This window comes from Homarus americanus, unplaced genomic scaffold (assembly GCF_018991925.1).
Source record: "Homarus americanus isolate GMGI-L3 unplaced genomic scaffold, GMGI_Hamer_2.0 scaffold23518, whole genome shotgun sequence".
Lineage (NCBI taxonomy): Eukaryota > Metazoa > Arthropoda > Malacostraca > Decapoda > Nephropidae > Homarus > Homarus americanus.
In genome coordinates, this window is record NW_024745451.1 from 388,155 (window position 1) to 413,576 (window position 25,422).

The 25,422-nt window shown below is 36.1% G+C and overlaps 2 protein-coding genes across 5 annotated transcripts in view; one reads left to right on the forward strand and one right to left on the reverse strand.

The window, feature by feature from the left end:
- Positions 1-14,758, forward strand: part of LOC121878689 (cyclin-dependent kinase 17-like) — a 100,791-nt gene extending 86,033 nt beyond the window's left edge. For both annotated transcript variants that reach the window (XM_042385039.1, XM_042385040.1), the window contains exons 2-10: positions 2,999-3,129; positions 5,590-5,763; positions 6,287-6,437; positions 7,047-7,168; positions 8,996-9,106; positions 10,301-10,434; positions 10,716-10,965; positions 11,792-11,882; positions 12,067-14,758. In XM_042385039.1, coding sequence (XP_042240973.1) covers positions 2,999-3,129; positions 5,590-5,763; positions 6,287-6,437; positions 7,047-7,168; positions 8,996-9,106; positions 10,301-10,434; positions 10,716-10,965; positions 11,792-11,882; positions 12,067-12,173 — 1,271 coding nt within the window. In that variant the 3' untranslated portion in view covers positions 12,174-14,758. The remainder of the gene's footprint in view (positions 1-2,998; positions 3,130-5,589; positions 5,764-6,286; positions 6,438-7,046; positions 7,169-8,995; positions 9,107-10,300; positions 10,435-10,715; positions 10,966-11,791; positions 11,883-12,066) is intronic.
- Positions 6,586-21,419, reverse strand: LOC121878690 (zinc finger HIT domain-containing protein 3-like). 3 transcript variants are annotated; one of them, XM_042385042.1, is made up of 4 exons: positions 21,037-21,419; positions 18,915-19,078; positions 17,614-17,818; positions 6,586-6,935 (listed from the first exon to the last, which is right to left on the reverse strand). In XM_042385042.1, the coding sequence occupies exons 1-3, from the start codon at positions 21,120-21,122 to the stop codon at positions 17,616-17,618; spliced, it is 453 nt and encodes a 150-aa protein (XP_042240976.1). In that variant the 5' UTR covers positions 21,123-21,419; the 3' UTR covers positions 6,586-6,935; positions 17,614-17,615. The 3 variants fall into 3 exon arrangements, with proteins under 3 accessions (XP_042240976.1, XP_042240977.1, XP_042240975.1); XM_042385043.1 differs by lacking the exon at positions 6,586-6,935 and adding an exon at positions 8,021-8,443; XM_042385041.1 differs by lacking the exon at positions 6,586-6,935 and having other exon boundaries at positions 15,369-17,818.
- Positions 21,420-25,422: the final 4,003 nt, after the last annotated feature.

Below are 25,422 nucleotides of genomic sequence, written 5' to 3' on the forward strand. Positions count from 1 at the left end.
GTCCAAGTGCTAATTTTTAATATACTGCTGCTGCTGTTCCTGTTACATGTGTCCGCCTGTCAAAGTGGCTACGTTTATGAAGGACTCGCTATAAGATAAACCAGTACAGTTAAGAGTCGTGAGTATGTTACAACCCTGCGAGTCCAATGACAATCTATTGAGTACGATACCAACCCTATGAGTACAGTAATCACGTCGTGAATATTGATAACAACCCTTTAGTACAAGTGGTCGGATGCTGACATTGAATATGCATGGGTAGGTGAGCAGTGGAAATAACACAAAAATTGTAATTGCTTAGGGGAGACGGCCCTAAAAAAATACAGGTATGAGGTAAACATTGAATGTGCTGGAGTGGGCGGCAAACACCGAAAGTGATTGTAGGGGGATAAACCCTTAATAGCAGGGGATGGCAAGATACAAACATTGAAATTTATTAGAGGATAGTGTAAATAGAGAAGGGGGAGGGTGGTGCATAGGTTTAAAATTTATGGGAAGAGGTAATGTTGAAAAAATCATAACTTTTATTTATTTATTTATTTATTTTATTTTATTTTTTTCCTCAATGTCAGGTTCGTCAAGATTGCTGTTCTGTTACGCTCTTATTTTAGTCTCCATTTAGGAAAGACGACAGTTATATGTACGTACAGTATTACACAGCCTATTTATATTGCTTGTGATTCATGATATTGCAACATTTATTACATTAAAACAGATATTGGAGAATTCTGCTGAAAGGAAAGATTTACGTATACTGTAATAGCTCTCCGAATGCTGAAAATTATGGCGGTCATTTTAGGAACCAGGAATTTATTGCCGAACCAGACTGAGGATAATTGTTGTGAGTTTATGAATAATTAGTTGGCCAAATTGGAGTTGTTTCAGAAGTGTTGTGACGCAATTGTTCTGGTCGTGAAACAGAGAGTGAGATCATGGTCACTGTTTTTTCTTTTTATGGTGCGCCAAATGCCTGCTGAATCCTTGTAATCTTAGTATTGACGACCACAGTCCTCCACTCTAAACGTTCTCGGGCTGTTTTTACCAATCCTCTAAGGTGTTGTATCTCTTTGGGGAACCAGTTTTTAATTCCATTCATCTATCCCAGTCTCTACCTTCCCCTAACCCTCCCACCTTCAACTTTGTTCGTTAATATTTGCTATTATCCCCGCATCCCAAATTATTATATATATGTTCAAAGTAGCTTATTTTTCGTTTTTTGTTTGTACATTAAAGTATTGCTCTTGAATTTTGTGCTGATCTTAGTACTTCATTTGTTTTCCTGTCAGTGTAGCTTATTCTTAGCATTCGCCTATCACATTTCAAAGTCCTTCAACCACTTTCTGGTGTCTGCCAAGTGTCCACGCATCTGACCCACACAATAGTCATTTCCGTATACTGTAAAGCCACTCAGCAGCCTTTTTCCTAAATTGAAGTTTCTCAATTTTCATTAGGTCTTTTAGATTGTTATATGCTGTTTTTCCCCTATTATTGTTTTTTAATTCTTCCATACATCTACCATCGTAGGTAATGTTATTTCTCTAATGCACAAAATTTTTCACTTGTTTAAGTTCTTGAGAGAGATATATATATATATATATATATATATATATATATATATATATATATATATATTCAAGCGAGGTTGAGTGATAACATCATGTTATGACCAGACAGGGGATGTGTTTCCTGCCCCTGTTGTGTTGTTTGATGGTTTACAAAGGAGGAGGAGGAGAAGGCGGCGTGTTCCAGAGTCGTTTAAAATCCATGCCACCATTTGTAAATTCAGTATTTATATTGAAAAGGAATAAACATTTCGTGACATAACCTGCATCTACCATATGTTATATCACACACACACAGGCCAAAATATAACTTAATATGTTCATTATGATATGTACTGTATACTTTATCTCTCCCGTAATCACTGAACACATTAGGGTCGATATTTCTCCTCTGACAAGAGTAACAGGAGGCGGTGCAATTTCGACATGACCCAAATGTTCAAAGCTCATAAATGAAAATTCTGATATGTCATCTTAGGAAATTATTTAATTATAAGTCGTTCTCGTAATTATTGTCAGGAGGCCACACAGTAATTGATGCTCAGTCAGTTAAACGCACCCTCCGTGTTATAAAGACATAATTAATAAAAGTGGTATTTTTTTTCACTTTCCGCATTTCCTGTATTACAAATATCACTTGACCACTTCTTAAATATCACTTGATGAAAAGTTAAATGTCACTTCCACTCATTCCCCAGGCGGCCACTCTTGTCATCGTATCTGGAATCATCAGGGTCACCCCATTAAACAAGTGAAAAGAACGTGGATGAAACCCTCTACAACAGTGGTTCTCAACCTTGTTTGCCCCATGCACCCCTTTCACCATATGTCAGAATGTCATTCCCCCCTCCTTTCCAAGATTGTCTGCCTCAAAAAGTGCATTCCAAATAATATGCATATAATACTGAAAATCCTTTATTTTTTCCATATTAGTATCAGTTCCCCCCCCGAAAACCTGAGGGGGGAAATTCCCCCCTGGTTGAGAACCCCTGTATGTCAATTTTTCCTAACTTTTTTTTAAGTTGTGGTTCACTTTGCTTTCCTGTGTATATTCTATAGTGATTATGGTAATTCGGATAAAAATTAACAGATTTTGATGCAGTGTGGATGTTTGCCCAATAAAGTCTTTGTTGGTTGTAGTCATTATTTCCCGTGTGTTCAGAATTTGAGGGAATTATGACCCGTGTGCTGGGTTAGGCCCAACTTGTTATATGCTAAATGAAACAGTCGGAAAAGAAATTTGATGTTATTTAAAATGTGGATGTAACCTATTAAGATCTTGGATGAATTTGACCAGAAAAATTGTTGAATTTCGTCCTGTTATATTTCTGTCAATAGGAAATCATTGAGTGCAAAATTTGGGCCACTTAAAAAGCAAGTTAAGTTTAAGTTGCTATTTTTTCTTCCCTTCTTAAGTATATTGTGTTATCTTGCAGGTGTGGTGCATGAGGTTCCCAGGATTGGCAGTGATGGAGAGAGTGAGGAGGCGTCAGGGGCCAGCGATGAAGTCACCTCACCCGTCAACGTTAAACTCAGGCAGAATAAAAATCGACGCATTACACAAGAGGCAAGTGTTGTTGACATCCTGTTGAGCCAGTTTTAAAAAAAGACCCAGATGGCGATGCTCTAACACAACACAGTAGATTGTTTTGAGGTACAGGCATGTGTCGTGAGCTACCATGTGTCAACCAGTTCGACATGTAAATACCCTGGATATTTGATCACATCTATGTTCCAGAATAATTTGCCCTCAAAACCACTAACACGTAGTTCAGTGTGTCTACCTTAACACGTAGTTCAGTGTGTCTACCTTAACACGTAGTTCAGTGTGTCTACCTTAACACGTAGTTCAGTGTGTCTACCTTAACACGTAGTTCAGTGTGTCTACCTTAACACGTAGTTCAGTGTGTCTACCTTAACACGTAGTTCAGTGTGTCTACCTTAACACGTAGTTCAGTGTGTCTACCTTAACACGTAGTTCAGTGTGTCTACCTAAGTCACATGGTCTTTTATCTTTCCATCTACCTGGTATATTCGTAACTCTCATACATTCTTCTGTCATACACTTTTTTCATATCACTGTTTAGTTCACTCCTCTTGATTATTGTTATTATTTTTAAAAACCTGTACTTTTATTAAACTGTACATAAACCATTACATCACTGCAGTCCCATCATCTGTATCCCATAATTCACAACTTATTCTAACACACTCAGTCTACCTCTGCTACTTTTTTTGTTTTTTATTTCACCATTTACTGCCACCAGAGCTTCTGCAATACACTCGTTCCATCAAGACTTGTGTGTATGGACAGTATTTTAGGATCTTGGGTCATCAGCATTCAGCAGATTTAATGTTTAACTGTTTAATGTGCTCAACCTCCATACTTGCCATCCACTTACACTCCAGAGATGAATTGAATACAGTATAGTACTGTACCTCTGAGTCAGTGGAAGGGCAGAACTGTTAAGTTTGTTACAACTCTATTTTTGGTCACGCACCACTTTTTCATATTTATTTGGTTTGATCTATTTTTTACCTGCCTGAATGTGGTAATTTAAATACGAACCATAATTTGTTGATAAAATGTCAGTTGTTAGTTTTCCAACAAGGTTAATATTGTGACAAAGAACACGACATTGAAACCTCTTAATTGAAAGCTAGATTTCACTGTTTTTCACTGAAATTACAATGGCAGTGTTCCAAGCTCGCTCTTCCTTGGTGTCTGGTCAAATGATCGCCTTGCTCTGAAATGATGCAACAGATAGAGATCTTCCTTAACAATTGTGTCAAGAAGCAGCCACACATGGTGGTCTGTGGCAGGTACTGTACTCAATAACCAACCCCATTGCACACAACCTGTCCCACCACATTGAGTGTCAGCATGTTTATCTCACTTGACCTGGCCAAGCTTGTCTCATATTGCTTGCTGCTGTTCCATATTGACCTGATTTGACTTCTCACTTTGTGTTTGACCTAGAAACTATTTGTTGTCAGATGAACTGTGTTCATACTCCCACCCAACAGTGTTGGGTGGGAGTATGATACTTATTACAATTCCATTTGCCCCTCTTGGTTTTGAGATCCACTGTGCTGGACTTTTACCCCTAACATCTGGGTATTTCACAGCTGGACACACAGTTTTCCGACTGTGGTTCTTGGCTCAAAATTGTGCACCAGGGATCCAGTTCCCCGGGTTTTCATATAATCTAGCACTGTAGTTGTACAGTATTACATTTCCAGATTTTTAACTGTAGTTTGTGTTATGTCTTGGATATACGAGTACTGTACTGTATGCAGTCTATGTTTGTACAGGGTACAGTATTTGGATTCATTAGATGATTTTAGACTTCCTTTTTAAGCTCATTGGTCAAAATTTAAGGGAATTATGTGATGTTTGTGTGTCCACTGATGGGTGTAGTCTAATAGTCAACTCTTGTTTAAACTGTTAAACAAGTTTTTGTCAACCCTGATAATATATGTAGGCTCTGAGTGATGTCATATTAGAGTTGTTCTTCAGGTGGTCTGCCAAGTGGCTAGAAAGTTTGTTTTTAGAGAACATTGTGGGTGTGAGTCATGGAGAATTGTGCATTTCCACTGCAAAAACTGGTTTAGCACTGTACACTTAAATGTATTCCAAAATATTATATCATTGGTATATTTTACATTGTTGGTTTGTCATCATTTACTCCCTTATTTTAAATGTGGTTAGTTTTTATGAGACTTTGTACCTGTATGGTTTAGTATTTGATTTTTTCCAATAGTTAGCAATACAGTATTACTGTTATGGTGAAGGAATTATTATTTGTTGAAACAATGCAAACTCTTCAATAGTAAAAGGAGAACCGACCTGGTGTAATTAATGCAGTATTAAACATGATTCAATACCTATTAATTAATGACCTTCATTTGTGATACAGTAGGAATTGGTATAAAGACACAGGGATTTTATTAGATAGCATTATGATTTATCAATCTTGAGTGTTACTTATTATTCCTGTGTTGTGTAAATATATAATTATTGCAGGATGTCAACAAACGGTTATCGTTGCCAGCGGATTTGCGGGTGCCAGATGCGTTTCTTCAGAAGCAGTCCATTAGCCCAGATGGTCCTCTCAGCCGAGCTTCTCGTAGACAATCCCTATCAGAAATTGGTTTTGGGAGAATGGAAACATATACCAAACTTGATAAGTTAGGAGAGGTGAGTAGACATAAAAGCCAGCAGTGTACTCTGCATGGTGTGTTAGCTCAGATTTATTTTCAATTTTAGGCTTGATCTTGTGTGCCTTTACACTAGGATTTAGTACAGTACAGTCTACTGTAAAAAAAATTTTATTTGATGATTTTAGTTATTAGGAGCAATTTTTATGATAAAGGTTTGATATTGTAAAGAGAGAGAGAGAGAGAGAGATGCAGGGAACAGAGATTCTATTTCTCATCTTTTCAACTATTTTATCTGCTCTATAATCTTTTTCCCAGGTAATTTTTATGTACTTGACAATATTGTATTCATAAATCTGTTCAGTACTTGAACCTAATAATTCTGATAAAGAATAAACAATATTCTTAAAATATTTACACAACAGTAGGTATTGGTGCCAGGGGTAAACACCTAATTTTGTGAATAAAAAAGGCCTAGTTATGATTGTTTGAGAAAATGACTACGGGTATAGTTTTTCAATAGTTACTTTATTTTTTCATTACTATAAAGTTATATCTTACAGGGAACATATGCAACAGTGTACAAAGGACGATCACGACTAACTGACAATCTAGTGGCGCTGAAGGAGATTCGGTTGGAACATGAAGAGGGTGCACCATGTACAGCCATCAGGGAGGTGTCTCTGCTCAAGGAACTCAAACATGCAAATATTGGTGAGTGAACTTCATCAACTCTGTGTGAATGGCACCAATTCAAAACTTTCTGGGAGTTCAAGTGTAATTCCCTTTCTGATAATATACGTACTGTAGTCAAGTATGACAAGAATTCCTTGTACAATACATCCAATTGAAAATACCAGTACAATATTATAAATTTATTTTCTGGAGCAATAGCCTTCACATTTAAATATAATATTATCAAGTGTTTGATTTTTAATTTTCTCAAACTTTTTATAACCATAAACATTAATTGTATTTGTTTCCCAGACTCTACATAATTTGGAGGGCATACCTGAAATATCCCTGGATATTTGAACTTCGTACCAGCAAAATGCCACTCCCAGTCTAGAACCACAACACTATTAATTTTTACCTGGGAGTGGCATTCTGCTGGTACTGGGGGTCATTGTGATCCAGGGACATAGTATTTTAGTTGCATTGACTGTATAAAGTGGACATGATGTATCTGTCTGGACTGGGGACTTATCTTACCTGAAATCAGATAAAAATAATGTATTTATGTGATGGATCTTTTTGTACTTATTCTAAAAGAAACAACTGTGTTTATAATGGTACTAATGATTTCTTTATCTTTCTTTTCAGTCACATTACATGATATTGTTCATACAGACAAGAGTTTAACTCTTGTATTTGAGTATTTAGACCGTGATCTTAAACAATACATGGATGAATGTGGAGCACAACTATCAATGAATAATGTTAAGGTAAGTAAACCATGCAACACATCAGTAGTTTCCACCTTATTAGAGAAAAATCATGATAGACTTAAACCGAACAGTTAATGTACTGTACTGTACTTTAATTTTATCTTGGATACTTTAATTACAATTGCTGATACATAAATATGGTTACTTTTGTTAACCTAAAAATTTGATGTAAAAACACACTTTCAGGATATTTGTATGCCAGGTAGTGTTAATGGTGAATGAGTTAGGTTAGTAAAAACAGTACTGACTGTAATAGGTACTGCAGCAACGGTAATGTACAGTACAGCTGCTCCCTGACTTACGACGGGGTTAGGGACCTACATCCAGGTCATAAGTCGAAATGGTCGTAAATCGGAAATGCTTAAATAACACACATAAAATCGAAAATGGGGGTCTCTTTTTCTTCTCGGCACCACAAAACACTCACTTTTAAGCTTGCCAGCCATTCTAAAGTGAATTTCAGATTAAAATTTTGTCTGTGTACTGGCTTTGGGACTTGAAAATACATAATTTGACCAAATTTTGGTACAACTGAGGCAGGTCGTAAGTGCGGGTGGACGTAAGTCGAGTAGGTCGTAAGTCAGGGAGTAGCTGTACCAGTATTGTACAGTGGGGTATGCTATAACGAATCTAATTGGTTCTAGAACCTTGTTCGTTATAGCATTCGTTCGTTATAGGATTAATCCGTTCCAGGCCCCCAAATACAACCACTTAACAGTGAGAAATATAATATAAAATTGTAAAAATTGTAAAAAAGTGCATAAATATGCATATAAACCCCTGAAATAACCAATATCATTAATACTTGTAATAAAAAACAATAAATTAGTAAAAAAAAAAAAAATTTTTTTAAACAATGTTCGTTATAGCATTCTCAATTTTATAGGTAAACCGTTCGTTATAGGAATATTCGTAGTAGGATCCGTTCGTTATGGCATACCCCACTGTATTTAGTTCGGTGGAAGGATTATAGATTTTAAATTAAATCATTCCGTAGGGTATATCAGTGTTGTTGTCACTGACGTTGCCAGTTTCATAAATCTGTACAGTATCAGCTAAAACTATATAACCAGTGTCAATTAAATTTTGAATATATTGGTGGATTGTAATAAAGTAAAAAAAGGTACTGTATATGTTGAGTCATGTCAAGAGAAACAAAGGTGTTGCATGCTGAGCAGTACAGTACTGTATTAAAAAAAACATTATTTCAAGGCAGTTTACACTGTGGCATTGTGTCAGTAATCAAGGATCTTCCTGGAGGTTGTCAAACATCTGTAATCCAGAGAATACATCCAGTTGTTATCCGAGATCCCAGTTCTGCCCACAGAAGACACATGGGTACATAAAAAAGTAAATACAGTATGCTGGTATCCTGTCGAGCACATTTATATTAAGAGACGTATAAATAAATTGTATGGTAATATTCTTTATCTGTACAAATAGACAAGAAAAGACATTGACATTAAGGTATATAAATATAAGTCTGGTAAATTTGGTAACCTGAGTTGGTTTTATTCATTCAGGACTCGCATGAACCAGCCTCACCACTGAGTGTAATGTTCACTTGAGGTTTGTCTAATTTTTTGTGTAAAAAATTGGTTGGAAAAACCCCAGACTGGTGTTATGTTGTTCTGGACATGCAGGTAGGTATCTTGACAGTTCAACCATTGGAAGCTGCTCTTTGTGTTTGCTTGAGTAAAATTGGAGCAGAGAACCTTTTGAGTTAGGTAACATGAGGATTATTCTGGATTTTCAGTATCACTAAATTATGCAGCTACGGCACTTTAAATGAGCAAAAAAGTAATGTAATGCTTTTATTTGCAGATCTTCCTGTTTCAACTGCTACGTGGGTTAGCTTATTGTCATCAGCGACGGGTCTTGCATCGTGATTTAAAACCTCAGAACCTTCTTATCAATGACCTCGGAGAACTAAAGGTAAAGAATTATTATATTGCTGTAACTTTTAGTTTTTGTAATGACACAAAAAGGCAACATTTTAGTGCTTGAATGATTCATCTTGTAAATGTTCCATTACATTTTCATAATGATTTTTCCAGATTAGTTTGCTGTAGTGAACTGAATGTTGGAGAAAGGAAGAAGCAAGTGTGAAATGGTAATAGATATTTAAATGACAAAGCTAGGCATGTTGTCTCATCTCTTTACAACAGGGTTGTTAACCGAGGGACCACTGTATATGCAGTATATATATATATATATATATATATATATATATATATATATATATATATATATATATATATATATATATATATATATATATATATATATATATATATATATATATATGGCACTATTACATGCACAGGCATTCGTCCACACAGAATGTGTAGAAAGGTAAATAAAGAGAATAAACACTTCTTACATCCACGGGAGTTAGTATCGGAACTTAGAAAGGGGGGGAGGTATGGTGGTGAGGATCTCAGCCTCTCCCTGCTAGGTCATGCTGTGAGGTGCTTTATTGTTTGTTTTCAACTCGCAACTTCAATAGATATACTTTTTATTTATATACTCAGTACACAATCATTCATACAGAATGTGCAAACAAAAAAAGTTATCATAAGGTCAAATACAAATGAGAATAAACATTTCCTATATGCGTGGGAATTAGCCCACAATCATGGGAGGGGGATGGGGGAGTGTGTACCTGTTACCCGTTTCTTTAGTGAAAAGATTGTTTTTGTTTTTGTTTTATCTATTAGTACAGGTATTATTTTTATTAATTCCTCGTATTTATGTAGGAATAAATTAGACTGTAGAGGGATAAAGGTGCCACACTAATCCATGGATACTCAAAATTCAATGCCATGGTTGGTGAAATGGTATACAAATAGAACCGTGGATACCTGGAATCCGCAGATGGGAAATCCAGAATTGATGAGGGGTAACTGTATACTACTACTTGAAGTTCTCTGTTACATAGCACTCTCACTGTACATATGATAAGGTGATCTTTCTAAAACGACAGTCTTCACCCAAATCATTAAATAGTTTTCTCTTTACTTTTATATTTTATATAAGGATACTGTATTGTCCCACATTTACTGTACTTGAATATATGTATGTATGTTACTGTGCAGTGTATAATTAATTACATTTTATTCTCTCCAGCTTGCAGATTTTGGCTTGGCTCGGGCCAAGTCTGTACCAACCAAGACATACAGTAATGAGGTTGTTACGTTATGGTACCGACCTCCGGATGTCCTCCTAGGGTCAACAGAGTACTCCACACAAATTGATATGTGGTGAGTTATATTATCATCTTGCAAAGTCAGATATAATTTATATTTGCCCCCAAACCTGAAAAATGGTGTAGGTATAACAATTGCAACGTCTTGTGTGCCATGTTCATCTTTGTGCACTTTGTTTTTTAATACTGCAGGTTGAGATATGGAAGTAAATTTTAACAAACTATTCCCTGTGTATTTTGGGGGGGGATAGACAGGTTCATGAAAAGTAAATGCAGTACTGTCTGTATGTAAAAATTTTAAATCATTAAGTTACTTATAACATTCTCATTTTACAGGGGAGTTGGTTGTATAATGTACGAGATGATCAGTGGACGACCACTTTTCCCCGGTGCCACGGTTGAAGATGAACTTCACTTAATTTTCCGTACTTTTGGCACGCCCACAGAAGCAAATTGGGCTGGTATTGGCAATAATGAAGAATTTGGCCAGTATTCCTTTCCTGCTCACACAGGAGAGCCACTACTGGCCAGGGCACCTAGGCTGGCTCATGATTCTGCATTAGGGCTTCTAACAAAGTTCCTTTTGGTTAGTAATACTGTACAGTATCAATATTTTTATGGTACCAGGCAATTCCTTATTTGAGTCATAGTAAAATTTGAATAAATTTATATGTACCTTACTAAGTACAACAAGCAAAACACCCTTTCAAAGTACAGTAATCCTCCAATACACAAAAAATAAATAAAGAGTAGTGCAGTACATACAGAACTTATTTTGAAGCTGTTTTGTGTATCAGGTGGCTCAAGAATATTATTTTGTTTGTTTGGATGTCACTGCACTCATTATTCTTCAAACTTACACTAAACACTGCTGCATAAAAGAAAGGGGCTTACATATTTTCTGTCAAGTTGCTAATCAGCACCTAACACACAGAACAACAATTGTAAATTTACCCAATTGAAGCTAAAATGATTTGATGCAATAACAGAAACAGAGAAGGCTTCCTGAGCACTGTTTAGTTACACTGTAGTTACTAGAACCTACCCACACCTGCTTTCTCCCCATTTAAGTGTCATCCCTGCATGTAGGTGAAATATTTTTAGTGGCTCAGTCAAGAAAGGTATACCTGTACTGTATATAGAGCCGACTTAAAATGTACAAATATTTTTTATTGTGTTATTGATTCAGTTGTTTAAATATTAAATATCTCTTATTTTAACTTTTTTATTGAAAATAACAGGTGAAATAATTGATGAAAGTAAGTGATATGAAATAAGATTGCTGAATTATTTAAAGGTTCAAAAATTAATAATTATGTAACTGTGTTTTCTATAATTCTGTAATCCAATTACTGTATATAAAAAATGTGCATAAGTGAACTCTTCACTATTATTAGTTTATATCATTCTAGTATGAAGCCAAGAAAAGGATCTCGGCAGCAACAGCAATGAAACACCCATTCTTTGAGTCTTTAGGACATACTATACACACCCTCAAAGATCGTAAGTCATCTTTGTTAATTGTTTAATTTTGTAATAATTAAAAGTTTTCATTCAGATGCAAAATATAATACTTTATGAAACTCAATTAGTGGACAACAGTTTACTCATAGGCATGTTCTGTTTTTAAGACTTACAATAGTTATTTCATGTAACACTGCAAACAAATTTATTTATATTTTTACAGAGGACTCTATCTTCTCATGCCCGGGATTGATGCTTACACGTGATCACAACTACAAAGTGACTAATGGCGGCCAAGCTAAAACACGACGCCAAAGTATGCACTTCTGAACCCTACCTAAAATACCTTCTCATACATTCTGGCTCAAGGACCAATTGAATGAATTCAAAGAATGATTTTGCTCCCAATTGGGGAAAAACATTTACATTTAATCAAACTAAACTGACGTTATTAAATGTGAGACAATTTGATATGGAAAAACAATAGGAAGTTTGATTTAAACTTTCCTGAAGAAACACTTATGAGCTTCATGATAACTCCAATTCATGGATTCCTCATTACCAGGAATATCTCTGAAAATGTGAAACACTGCTGTATGCTGTTACTCGTATTGATCAGAAACTCGTCCATTGATATTACCATCAAGGGATTGAAGCTTTGATCAGACAAAGAGCTCTTTATCCAATTTAGTAAAGTGGTTTTGTGGGAGGAAGTTCTAGGTGTTCACTACTGTATCAGTAGACTGTACTTTGCCAGTTTAGCAGGTTTCTAGAACCTTTAGTTCCAACATTGTAGTATTTCAATTATATATAGAAATTTAACTTCAGAAATCTTTTCAGTTTATATATGGTTACTAGCCCCATAATACAAAATTCAGAGTAGAACAATTCATAACTGGATGGCTTTCAAGTAATCACCTCATCATAAACTTGGTCATGAATTGTCGGTAGTTATCTGCTGGTCAGATTTTAAGACTACCAACTTCCATGTGCGTGATCACGTCTTCACTTACTGGATGAAGAGGATATACAGTGTACAACATGATCAGGATCCTAATATGTTGGATTTCTGTCATACAGTATATATTTGCAATGACGCATGTGGAATAACTCTGTGATGATTCGCTCAATGTTCTATAAAAATTTAACTTACTGATTACTCATTCTTTTTCTTAGAAAAAAACCAATAGTAAATACTGTAAAAGTGGACAATAACATATCATTTAGAAAAGAAAAAAAGGGTTTTGATTATTGTGGAATGTGAAGACTGGCAAATGACTAAAGGGCAATAAAGAAGTTCTTCAAGCTACAGCACTGAGTATTCCACAGGGACATGGATCTCTTTAACAATGAGCAGGAAAATCTGTGATTGGGTAAAAATAGCAAATTATGCCCCATTACTCTCAAGCTTCCCAACTTCATTTTAACTACTGTATGTGCAATGTATAGTACTTCATTTTCATAATGTTGGATACTTAGGCAAGTTTCATGCAAGTGTCTCTCATTCTTCATTTTATATGGTTGCCATATAGGCTTTTCCTAATTAGTTAATAATATGTTGAAGATTATGTGATATATGACTTAATACTTTTTTGTTTTCTGTTTTGACACCTTGACATTTATTTTGATATATCCCTTGTCCTTTGTCAAATGATTTCATCCCAAGAAATTCCAATTCAGTAGGTTATCTTGTACCTGAAGAAATCTCAATCTATGTACCAGTGCGTTGGTACAATCTAACCACTTCCTGGTTGTCATCAGCTGCACACCTCATTTGCAATAACTCATGGGTTGTTACCTTATACAATTGAGGTAAGAGTTGAGGGTGTAAAGTAAGAACACTTTGAGTACTTCCATGCTCAATTATAGGTCTTTAGTAATTGCTAGTCCCAGATTGAGCATACGAGAAGGTTTTCAGGCTTAGTTTACAATTGCGTACTGTGTCATGCTGGAGTATATCTAACGAAAACTCGGTTATATAAATAAAAGGATCAAGAATGGATTGAGGAGTCTGTCGTGGTGGATGACTAACTAGACCATAAGCATTCCAAACAGTAAAATGAATTCCTACATACAATATAAGCATTTAATTTACCTATTTCCATGCTCTTTAAGGATGATTGTGAATATTATGTTTTGTGGTTTTAGGGAGTGCTGTATAGATCTCCTTTTGTAAATTTTAACATTTTCATTGTCTACAAATGAATGTCAAAATTAAGATTTCATGTTAAATTTGGGTTGACTCTACCCTGAATCCATTGTATGATATGAGGTCAGATAATGACAGTTTACAACTGTGATAAAAAAAATTATATTTACATACAACTTTGGCTGTCCAAGGAACAACTTTACAGAACATTGTATAATCTCAAATATCAGATTTATGTAAGTATTGATACCCTATAAATCTTAATGATAACTGATGTATCAGAGTCTTTGACTTTATCACCATAAAGTAGACCCAAGAGAATTCAGTCCAAACCCTGAAATTTCAGCTTATCTAAATAAAATCAGTATAGTATTTTTAACTCGCTGAAACCATAAAAAAAACTTGACACAACAATCAGGACTATAGGCGTCAATACATTTACTTGTATGGCTTGTAACTGATGATCATCAAACAATCTCTGTCTCTCTTCTTTCTTCTCTCTGCTTATATTTGAGCCAACTGTGGATTGGTCCAACAACTCACAATATTTCAAATATTATTAAACACATACTTCATAAAACAAAGAAAACACCTCCATATTAGTTTGCCATGTACTGTATGTTTAGAAACGAACCGATTCTATTTTTGAACAGGTGTCGACTATGACTATAATGTATATTTTCAACTATTTCTATCATAGGTTGAAGAACAGCATGACATTGTGTCAATGATGTGTCCAAAATGAATAAAGAAAACTTAAAATGAATTACCTTTTGTTAGCCTATTTTATAAGTGTTTATATTGTCTACTGTACATGTCCAATGAACATCTTCAAGTATTTGATGCCATCCACAAACAAGCTTCTCTGGACACCTCATTGTAGATTGCTGGATAAAAAGGGGAGACGATTATCACCAGAAAGAGTTTTTAGAATTCGTTCATTTTTTCCACTCCTGGCCATGATCGGAAATCTCACCCCCTTGCGGTTTCAATGCAAAAAGTGCCATTTACAATCACACCGCCTCACAGTCTTTCGTATGTAACACGAACGGCTTTTCCATTTTAGTACACATTTGGTAGAGCAATCCAGACTCAAATTGCACCCTTAGAAACACATCTGCCAGCCTATGTAACTAGTGGGAGGAACTTAGTGGTTAAGGGCTGGTCCACTGTTTTCACCTCTGTGCTTACAGGATGGGTGCTCTCAGTGTTAGATGTGGCTAAGTGGGAGGGGTCGGGTCAGCACTTGACGACAACTTTTTCACCTGTAGTGGGCAGGGCATGAAAGAAGAGAAAAATTATGGGCTAAAATATAGCCCCCCCCCCCACCTCCCCCCCAAAAAAAAGATCATACCGCAGTAATTAACAGTCTCTTAAGTGCTTTGTATGTGAAGAAATAATTTATTTACCGAAAAAGTGGCAGCATCACATCTCCATTGGCAACTATCGTCCTGCTACTCTCAAGATATAAGGAAGTGAATCCGATTTTGTCAACATGTACAAGAAACGATGGAGGATGATCTGATGTGGGGTTTGTAATACTGTAACATAAAATTAATGGATTGATTTTCTTTTATTTTTTATTTTATAGGATTGGATTCTAAGTCAGCTGTGTGTTCCTACTGTTGTTGTTTTTCCACAAGGAGAATCAGAAACGCATTGCCATATAAATGCAATAATGGCATCTTCTGGATAATCTAAGTTATCCCAAGCCATCTGTGCTTCTTGGGGATCAAAATCGTATTAAAAACTTAATACGTGATCAAGGACATCTTGGAAGGCTGTACAAGTATCCAAAATGAGATGTGGAAGTAACATTAAAGGAAAAATACATGTTTAGGAGTAACAGTCGGAAGCCATTACTGCATTTGATCTACCTTCATTTTAAGGTAAAGTACGCTTCTTTTCCTGTTATGGGAGTCCCTGATTAGCAACTTTATATGGCTGGGGGGTCCAGGGAGGAATTTAGTTAAGGTTAGGGTAGATCAGGTTCTGTGCATTGTTGTTTCCATTTTCTTACTTAGTATCATGCAATTAACATTCCAGAAATTTTAGTGCAATTTCATAAGTTATTTCTGGTGATAAGTTTACACACACCCATTTTGCCTATTCATTCTATCCTATCAAATACTGTACCTGTATAAAGGAGGAAGTACAGACAGATAAGAAAGAAAATGGTAAAAGGATAGCAGCAAATGAATGGTAAGGAGGTGTAAGGCTAGTCAAGCTGGTTTTATCAAATTTGATCAGTGGCTGAAATGTGTCATAGAAATTAAAATATTTGCCATAAATTAAGTTTGCATCCAAAGAGCGTCATATGGCGGGGCCTTCACTCCCAATGTAGTTTCTAATTACTGTTTAGTGAATTAGGCTGGGCAGTGCATAGAAGATATAATTTCAGTTCTCTCAGCAGGCAACTTGTCCTTTAAAAAAAATCTCCCATTACACTCAGTGCCTCGCTGCACTCTCAAATTTTAGTGTTTTGATCATAAAACAGTCCTTTGGGTGTTGTGAAGTTGATTAAAAAAAATTCTGAAATATTATTTGAATATTCAAACAATGATAACAATCAAGTCTCTGCTGCTATTCATATTCATGTACTTTTTATGGGAAGTCTATTAAGTGAGTGGTCGGATTTCAGAGTTGTGATTATGAAACCGTGCTTTGTGTATTCTGAAAGTTACTATAACACACATTGCAAAACCTTCAGGTATACTCCTCCTCTCTAGTTCCTGATGGCTGCAGCCTCCTAAGAATAAGTAAGTGTTGTTTTTTTTCCACAAGACAAGACATATACAGTACTGTATTGGTTTATTTACTTTTGTGTAAGTTTATTGTAGTTTATTTTGGACTTTACATAGGTTTTATAAAGCCTTACTGTCATTCGGGATTATACTATCATACGTTTATGGAAGAGACAGTACTAAAAAAAAAAAAAAACCGAGAACAAATGATTATGACAGTTGAAGACAAATGAGCGGGTAGATGAGAAACAGAATATTTTGTGCAACTACTGAATGTCACAGATGAGAGAAAGGCAGAGGTATCCTGTTTGTGATATGAAGGAATGAAGAACAATAAAGTGAAAGATGAAAAAATTATGTGAGGAATGTAGGTGGTAGGAAATATTTAAAAATGGTGAGGGGTTCTAGGCTCACCCTCCTCAACCTTCCTCTTAACTTTCATTTTAATTTTCTCTCCCCCTCCCCCATTTTTTTATCTGACACTTTTTTGGTACTGAGGAATTAGCACCATTAAGTCAAGTGTACTAGACAATGTAATAAACTCTATACTGTATATGTGGCTATAGCTAATATCAAGTTACACAAATTCTGGACTTATGGAACTGCACACATCTGTAAGTATTACTGTACCTCAGCTCAGCCCAGGGGATTGATACTAAAAATATATCAGTCTACAAGTAAAATGCCTAATAAATTCTTGGGATGTACTGTATATTTTGATCGTAGGTACTGTATTGAAACTCATCAACTGCTAACTATCAGAACATGACCTTAGAATGACAGTCAATGGTGAACAATTACAAAAAAGAACTATTGTACAGTATAGAAATTATATCTAACAAAAGTGAACATTTATCATTAATAAATCGTACAGTACCTCTAAGCATCATCGCCTGACTCAAGATCTACATCCTCCTCTGCTGGTTCTGTAAGGCTCAGGCAAACATCGGCAAATTCTGTGAAGATGGGTTCCATCATGGCTCTCTGGATGACAGCATCAGTATTGCGTGCACTGTCCACCTCTTTTATCACATCCCTTAAATGGGGATTCTTCAGTAGGGTTTTAAGGATTCTGGAATCACCTGTGTTTGGATTAAATATATTTTTATATACAAAATACATGGAAAAGATTTTGTAAATAACTGTGAATTTACAAAGTACATACTGTATAAGTCATCCTGGTGTTTCTGTTGTTTATAAATTATCAGTTAATAAATTATTTCCCCCATGTTCTGCTTCTAAATTATTAGTGGTTGTTGTAGTTTATCTTTTATTATACCTGTATAATCATACAGTAATGCTATTCTAATAAACCGTTTCCAATATAACAGAGTATCAAACACAAAAGAACATAAATACGGATTAGCGTATAAAATAAATCCCATAGTCTGTTCAAAGAGAAGAAATAAGACCTCTAAGATAGCCTTGCAAAGAACATAAAATTATACTGTAATGCTATCTGTGTTTTATATACCAAGTAATAAAAAATAAATTCATGATTGTCGTGAGGACACTCGATCATATCATGAATTCCCATCATCTCAGGCATACTGTACACCCTGTAATTTCAAGATGCAATATACGTCACCTTGAATAGGTTAGATTTTCTCTATCTTATGATTTTAGTAGTACTGTAGTAGAAAAGTAGTCATTATATTTGTGGTGGTAGTAGTAGTAGTCATTATATAATGGTGATGATAGTAGTAGTACAGCAGTTATAATGGTGGTTGTTGTACAATATTAGCTATAATGGTGGTGGTGGCAGTTATAATGATGGTGGTATGATGGTATTATTTATAATTGTGGTACCTGTATTAGTAGTTATGATAGTAGTCCAAGTAGGGATATGTAATCCTCATTCACTTGAATTTGTGGTTTTTAAACTAAGATTTCCAATCAGCATGTCCAAGAGCAGGGCCAGCCTTAGATATTATATAAACTACCATAAAGGGTTACATAAAAGTGAGATAGGGATGGATATAAGTACAGAACATTTATACATACTGTACATGGCCCTGTGCAGAAACCATAGTACAGTATGTACATGGAAGTTTCTAAACAGGGTACTGTACTGTATCATCCTTCCAATGTTGGTAATAGTCACTTAACAGGGATAATATAACTAAATGAAAATGAATACCATAAGTTTTAATCTCTCTATTACCAATGTATACTTACGTAGTTTTTCCAACGTTTGAGGCATAACTGTATCATCAGTAGGGAAGAGAACTCTCTGAGATGATATATTGCCTTTAGTATCAAACTCTATTACAACACTGGGCTCAGGTGGAGAGACACGACACTCATCTTGAGAATGGACCTTGTAACATGCTACGCTGCAGCTGTCAAGAAAAAGGATTTTATGAGTGGTGAACATAGTGATACCCATCAGATTACAATACCTTGATAATAAAATTAATAAAAATATAGTATCATGTTTAAAGGGAACAGCATTATATGATTTATCTGAGTTAAGATGAGCCAAACAATTTAAATTAATTAAATTACATAATTAAGTGAGGCTATAGGTTGGCAGATAAATAATTAATCATTGATTACCTAAGGGAGTTGCAACCCTGACTTGCCAATAAAGAATGCACTTGGAAGTCCTAAATAAAATGCCAAATTCCCATTCTGTAAAAATTAGAAGGGCACCCAGCTCTAAAACTTGCTTAAAAAAATTGCCTGAAGGTAACCAGGACACCATGCCATCAGGTACAGTAATCATGAAAGCATAAATCATATAACGTAGCAGTTGATGTAAGCATTTGTATGGAAATGTTACTGGTTATCAATTGTTTAGATTATGTAACTAAAGGACAACCACAGAATTCTATATTGATGTTTACGGTCCATGGGGAGAAAGAGCAAAAAATATTTTATAGTCTTTCCGTTGCACATTTATATTTTTTTGTTATTTTTACTTTTCGATTTCACTTAAAGAAGCACAAATTAGTAGGATACATTGTTTACTTCTTCCTCACATGAATAAAACCTGCCAAGCAGCTGAAGTCATGGCATCAAGTGATACTTCTGCACTTGCTCAGGCTTCATTGTCAACGTACTGGTACACACCTAGGACCTTTTCACAATTTTAAATAATGCAGTTTTTTCATCTCATTGGGATATAATTATGATACGCCTCCTTACCGTTGGTACGTCCTAGGTACAGCCTCTTACATTTCGCAACATTGAATCTTCACAGCCATTTCTTCAACAATTCTTGAAGCTCAAAGAGATCTTTCTGCAGCTCCTCAGTCTGCTAAGTTCTTAATTCCCCTAAATACCGTAACTTACCCCTGACTATATTGGACGGTTTCAAAGAGCAAAGAAAATACAGTATTATTGCATTTCCGCACACAACATTCCAACCCCTAATCTATTATCATATTCGAATAAGACGTCTAATTATAAGAAAATTTTCTTTTATTACATTACCGTCGCAAATGTATAATAATGGAGAGAGCGTATCCAAAATTTGATCTAGTTTCTTCCATTTATCTTCTGCCATTATCGCCTACCTCACCTCCCACACTGCGTGTCTCCTTCATAAATCATCACTCGCATGCGTTTCTGTGCACGTCACACGGCCAATCAAAAGCGTTTTGGGGGGGACAACCAATTAAAATGATTTGTGGTTTACTTTGTTGTATTTTTGGCCCAATCAAATTCGATTCTTATTTTGGGTCATATTTTGAAATTCAAATTCATTTCCGACCGTGGAAGTCTGCGATGGGTGTCACTTCAATTATATGGAGCTGACTGCGAGTTTTGAAGAAAAAACTAAGAAACATGGCATTTTTTCAATCTCATGGTGTTCTCCCGACCCTAGTAAAGTGTCCTAAGTGCAAGCTGCCCGCCTATACCCCCCGTTAAGCGAGAATCAGCGTCAGCATCATGTACTATTCTCAGAATCCAACGACAAACGAGAACCAGGCCAATAAGGTAAGAAATAAGTGATTCCATCATATGGTGAGTCAGTTAGGTTAGGTCAGGTTTGTTTTTCTCGTGTTTTTTATATTCGCTTACATAATTTTTGTTGGAAAACGCCCCACCACCCCAAAAAACGATAAAAAAACAGCAAATTTCCGACGGAAATGAAGGTTATAACCGATCTAAACACATAAAAACACCGGAAAAACATATTTTTTACTTTCTAACAGTTGTGTGCACTTATGCAAATTTACCGAAAATACTAATTGCAGTGGTTGCAAACATGCAATTCACTAAGCTGATTATTAGGGCATAAGGCCTTGGATTAGATTTATGGAAAGTTAATAGAATATACAGGGGTACTTACTATTTTAATCTACATTTTGGACATTTATACTTCGAAGTAGCTTCTGTACACACTTGACAAATATTTACTGAATTAGCCACCTCCATAATATAGCTAACAAGTACTGTAATATAATTAAAAGCTAATGAAGAATTAGTAATTACACTTGCTGACAAACAACGTGTTTCACTGCTGTGATCATTAGTTTCTTACGGTGAGAGGTACAGAATGAACCACCTGCTTCTACGAGGTTAAATTAATTTTAATAGGTTCAAAAAACATATTTGTATTGTACTGTAATATTATAAATAATATTATACTATATTAAGTCAAGTTCAATTAAGTTTATGGCTAGAAAGTGCGTGTCTAGCCTGGAGAGGAACTAAAGACGAGGTCCATGGGGTGAAGCGTCAGCACCGCCATCTGTAAACAAACAATTGTAGCGCTTCTTGTACTCTTTGCTGATGCTAAGTTAATTTACTTTACTTTATCATTTTATTAATCTTCAATCTATAACTGCACTTTGGCAACTATAATTTCTAAGCTCATACTCCAGGTTTTTAAATACACTTGTCATCGTCAATAGAAAAAGGTGCTACTTACCTCTAGTAGCACTTTTGGTGCATTTTGCTCAGCTCATTAAAATATCAAATATTATTAAAAATATCATTAACAACATGAATATGACAAACGTTATTTCTTCTTTTATCACATATATTTATAGTCGCTTACTGTACTAATGTGCCGGATAATTCATTTTCACCAATTCTGAATAAACAAGATTTCTGCTGGGTTTTTTTTCGGTTGACTTTCTTCTTAAACTATTAACTGCCAATCTATTAGCCATAACATATATCAATATGTAATTTTTTCAGGGCATAAGAACTAATAACTCTTCACACAAGACATGAAAAGGGTCAATATTTATTCTTGAAATTATGGGATGACACGTAAACAAAGCCATTATTTCCGGATCACCTGATGTCGAACACCTCGGACTCGACACTAATCGACACTCGACAGTTATGTCATCACTTGTCAGGCGCGTCACCGACTTACCGTCAGTTATCTGTCACGCATGACCAACATAAGACTACAGGGGGACTACTTCGGCACCTCAGCTACCCTAAGAGATTGGAGCGCCTGAACCTCCCTAGCTTATACTACAGCCGGGCAAAGGGTGACCTAATTGAGGTGTATAAGCATCTCAAGGGGCACTACTCGTCGAGAGTCCTTACTTGGAGCTGGCGGACGCTCGCCTCACAGGGGGTCACAGCTCAAGATTGAAGAAGCCGCAAGTCCAGAAAACTGTGAGGGAAAACTTTTTCGGAGTGAGGGTTGTGAACTCTTGGAACAATCTACCAGAGAGTGTTGTGATGGCACCGAGTGTGAGCTCTTTCAAGACAAGACTTGACCAACACTGGAGCAGGTTCAGGAGCCGGTGCATGCCCAGTACTTGCCAACAGTGCGTAACAGAGACGTGGCCGATCGCCCAAGCGGCTAACGAGCCGATCATTTGGTGAAGAGGATAAAAGAAGCTCTCCAATACATCAAGCAAGACGAATATAACGAAATATTTCTTCGCACAGCTCAAGTTTTGGAAGACGTGAGAACAGTACTGCAAAATAGCACTTGGCAAGACTACCTGTAAACAACAATGGAGAGATCCTATACAGGCCAATAGACTTCTTCCCTGGCATGGCCACCTCTAATTGGGGTGGCCATTAGGTTAGGTAGGTAAATAAAGTATGCAGTGTGCGCCCCCCGAGAATCTAGCTTTGATTTGTAAACATTAATTCAAAAATAACTTCAGTAACTTACGACCCCATTCACTGTTGAAAATCCCCGAATAAATGCAGTTAAAGACAGATTTAGCAACAGTTACAGAGGTGATAGAGCTAAGAAGTAGGCCTATCGAGTTTAGCGATATACTTAGTCAAGTATGCTTTTCCAAGATTAACATTTCCCTTCCCTCTATACGTTAATAACAAACTTCAAAATGTCTATAATTTCACGAATACTGTTGTTTTGCTTTCCTGGGTATTTATTTTTTTCTGTAGCCTTGTGGCTGGCATTTGTCCTTGATAGTGTACTCTACACTTCCGGTATTTAAATATATAATAGCACACGGTTGTTTGGTCACCACTCTGAATGGTAGTATACTGTATACTGTATTAGTATACTTTACATTTAACGAAATGTAAATGTCAATCAAAAAATTTTTATTTGTTATATAGGAAACTCGATTTTGTTTTAGAAATGTGTTGCAGATGTGTTTATTGTTTGTTTCTTCACAGACAACCAATCATAACAGTATATCATAATAATATGTTTCATGAGCTTCTGTTCTAATATTTACGATGATTTTTGACGTCTGGAATCTAGTAAACGATTCATGACTACAGTAGTACACCGTTCATGCCATAACTACAGTAGTACACCGTTCATGCCATGACTACAGTAGTACACCGTTCATGCCATGATTACAGTAGTACACCGTTCATGCCATGGCTACAGTAGTACACCGTTCATGCCATGACTACAGTAGTACACCGTTCATGCCATGATTACAGTAGTACACCGTTCATGCCATGGCTACAGTAGTACACCGTTCATGCCATGACTACAGTAGTACAGTATGCCGACTACAGTAGTACACCGTTCATGCCATGATTACAGTAGTACACCGCTCATGCCATGTTACAGTAGTACACCGTTATGCATGACTACAGTAGTACACCGTTCATGCCATGATTACAGTAGTACACCGTTCATGCCATGGCTACAGTAGTACACCGTTCATGCCATGACTACAGTAGTACACCGTTCATGCCATGATTACAGTAGTACACCGTTCATGCCATGTTCACAGTAGTACACCGTTCATGCCATGGCTACAGTAGTACACCGTTCATGCCATGACTACAGTAGTACACCGTTCATGCCATGACTACAGTAGTACACCGTTCATGCCATGATTACAGTAGTACACCGTTCATGCCTGAATATATTACACATAACACAATAATTTCCATCGCAAACTGATTCATAACGCAATCGTAGCACAATATTCATAACCGTATTTTCGTATTCATGAATATAATGGCACCGTGAAGCAGAAATTATGCGTGACTATTGGATCAATGTGTAACGATTCATGACCTCTAGGTAAAAGAATCATGACCTCTGTATCCAAAACAAAAAGGTTTATGGCCTGTATCGTACAGCGAAAACAAATCATGACCTCTGTACCATGGCACTATTGATCTGCTACGCTGTACGAAGTACGTGGTCGGAGATTTAATGTAAAATATGAGAAATAGTGCCGGAAAACAAGGCCAATTGGCCAAGTGTGTGCGGAAACGAAAGGAAAGAGGGCGGGAAGCTAGTGGGAAACGAGAGAAAATCAAGCAGAGAACAAGCGAAAACTGAGCGGTAAGGTTATATTATTAGCCCGTGACTTCTTGGAGGAAGTTGTGGCAGTCAAGGTAGGTAGATACCTACCTACCTTGGTGGCACTGGTGACTAGCCTTCACAGTCCCCAGCGTCCGTCCCTATGTAACCGTAGCCAGGAGCGCATGCCATAACACTCACGCGCACAAACACAATACTGTACACGAGTATACACAGACTTTAATAAACATGGAATTACTTTCATAAATATACACGTACGCACATCTTTTTCTATTTATTACTGTACTTATTGTACCACAGTGGAGTGGAAACAACACTATTTTGAGTTGACAGGTCTTAATTGTATATTTGTAATCTATAATGCTTGAATTTGTTTAAAAAGTATATATATTTTAATCACACTCGACCGGAATAAAAAAAAAAACTTGCAGCAAGAAAATGTTACAATAACATATCAACTAGCTATTATGTTTTTGTAATATACCTGTTTTAACATCACTCATTTTTCCTCTTACTTCTCCACTCACTTTCAATAGAGCAGTGAAAGATATGTTCCTTGACATCACTTCCGGTGGTGTGAGTTGCTCTGAGGATTATATAACTTATCATCTTTTGTTAGGACAACACTTGGCCTCTGCATTCTTGCAAGTTACAGTAAATAGTGATGACTGTATATCTGCTATCCCCGTATTGGTCAGTTTTCCTATGCTTTAATATGTTCAACATATCAAATAATTTTCACTGAGGAAATGGCGTTTTTATTTTTACTTTTTTACTTATCCTTGGACACGGTTTTTCCTCAGTGAATCTGCTTCAATAAAATGTGATGATTTTTACGAGAGGGAAGTGCTTGGCTTATCGATGATATATCTTGGTGGGTCCATAAACTTACGGCTAGTTATCCCAATCACTAAAATAATGCCCATTGAATAAGGTATTCTTATTATGTGTTTAACTTGCAAATACGATGCTTAACTTGATAACATACCTCAA

Bases quoted from the DNA above. Each gene is read 5' to 3' on its own strand.
- LOC121878690 (XM_042385042.1), bottom strand. From the start codon at position 21,122: ATGGAGGTGGCTAATTCAGTAAATATTTGTCAAGTGTGTACAGAAGCT. The intron at 19,079-21,036 runs GTAAGTACCCCT...TTTTCTTGACAG, and splicing joins CCAAAATGTAGATTAAAATA to CTGCAGCGTAGCATGTTACA. The intron at 17,819-18,914 runs GTAAGTATACAT...ATCCAAACACAG, and splicing joins TCAAACGTTGGAAAAACTAC to GTGATTCCAGAATCCTTAAA.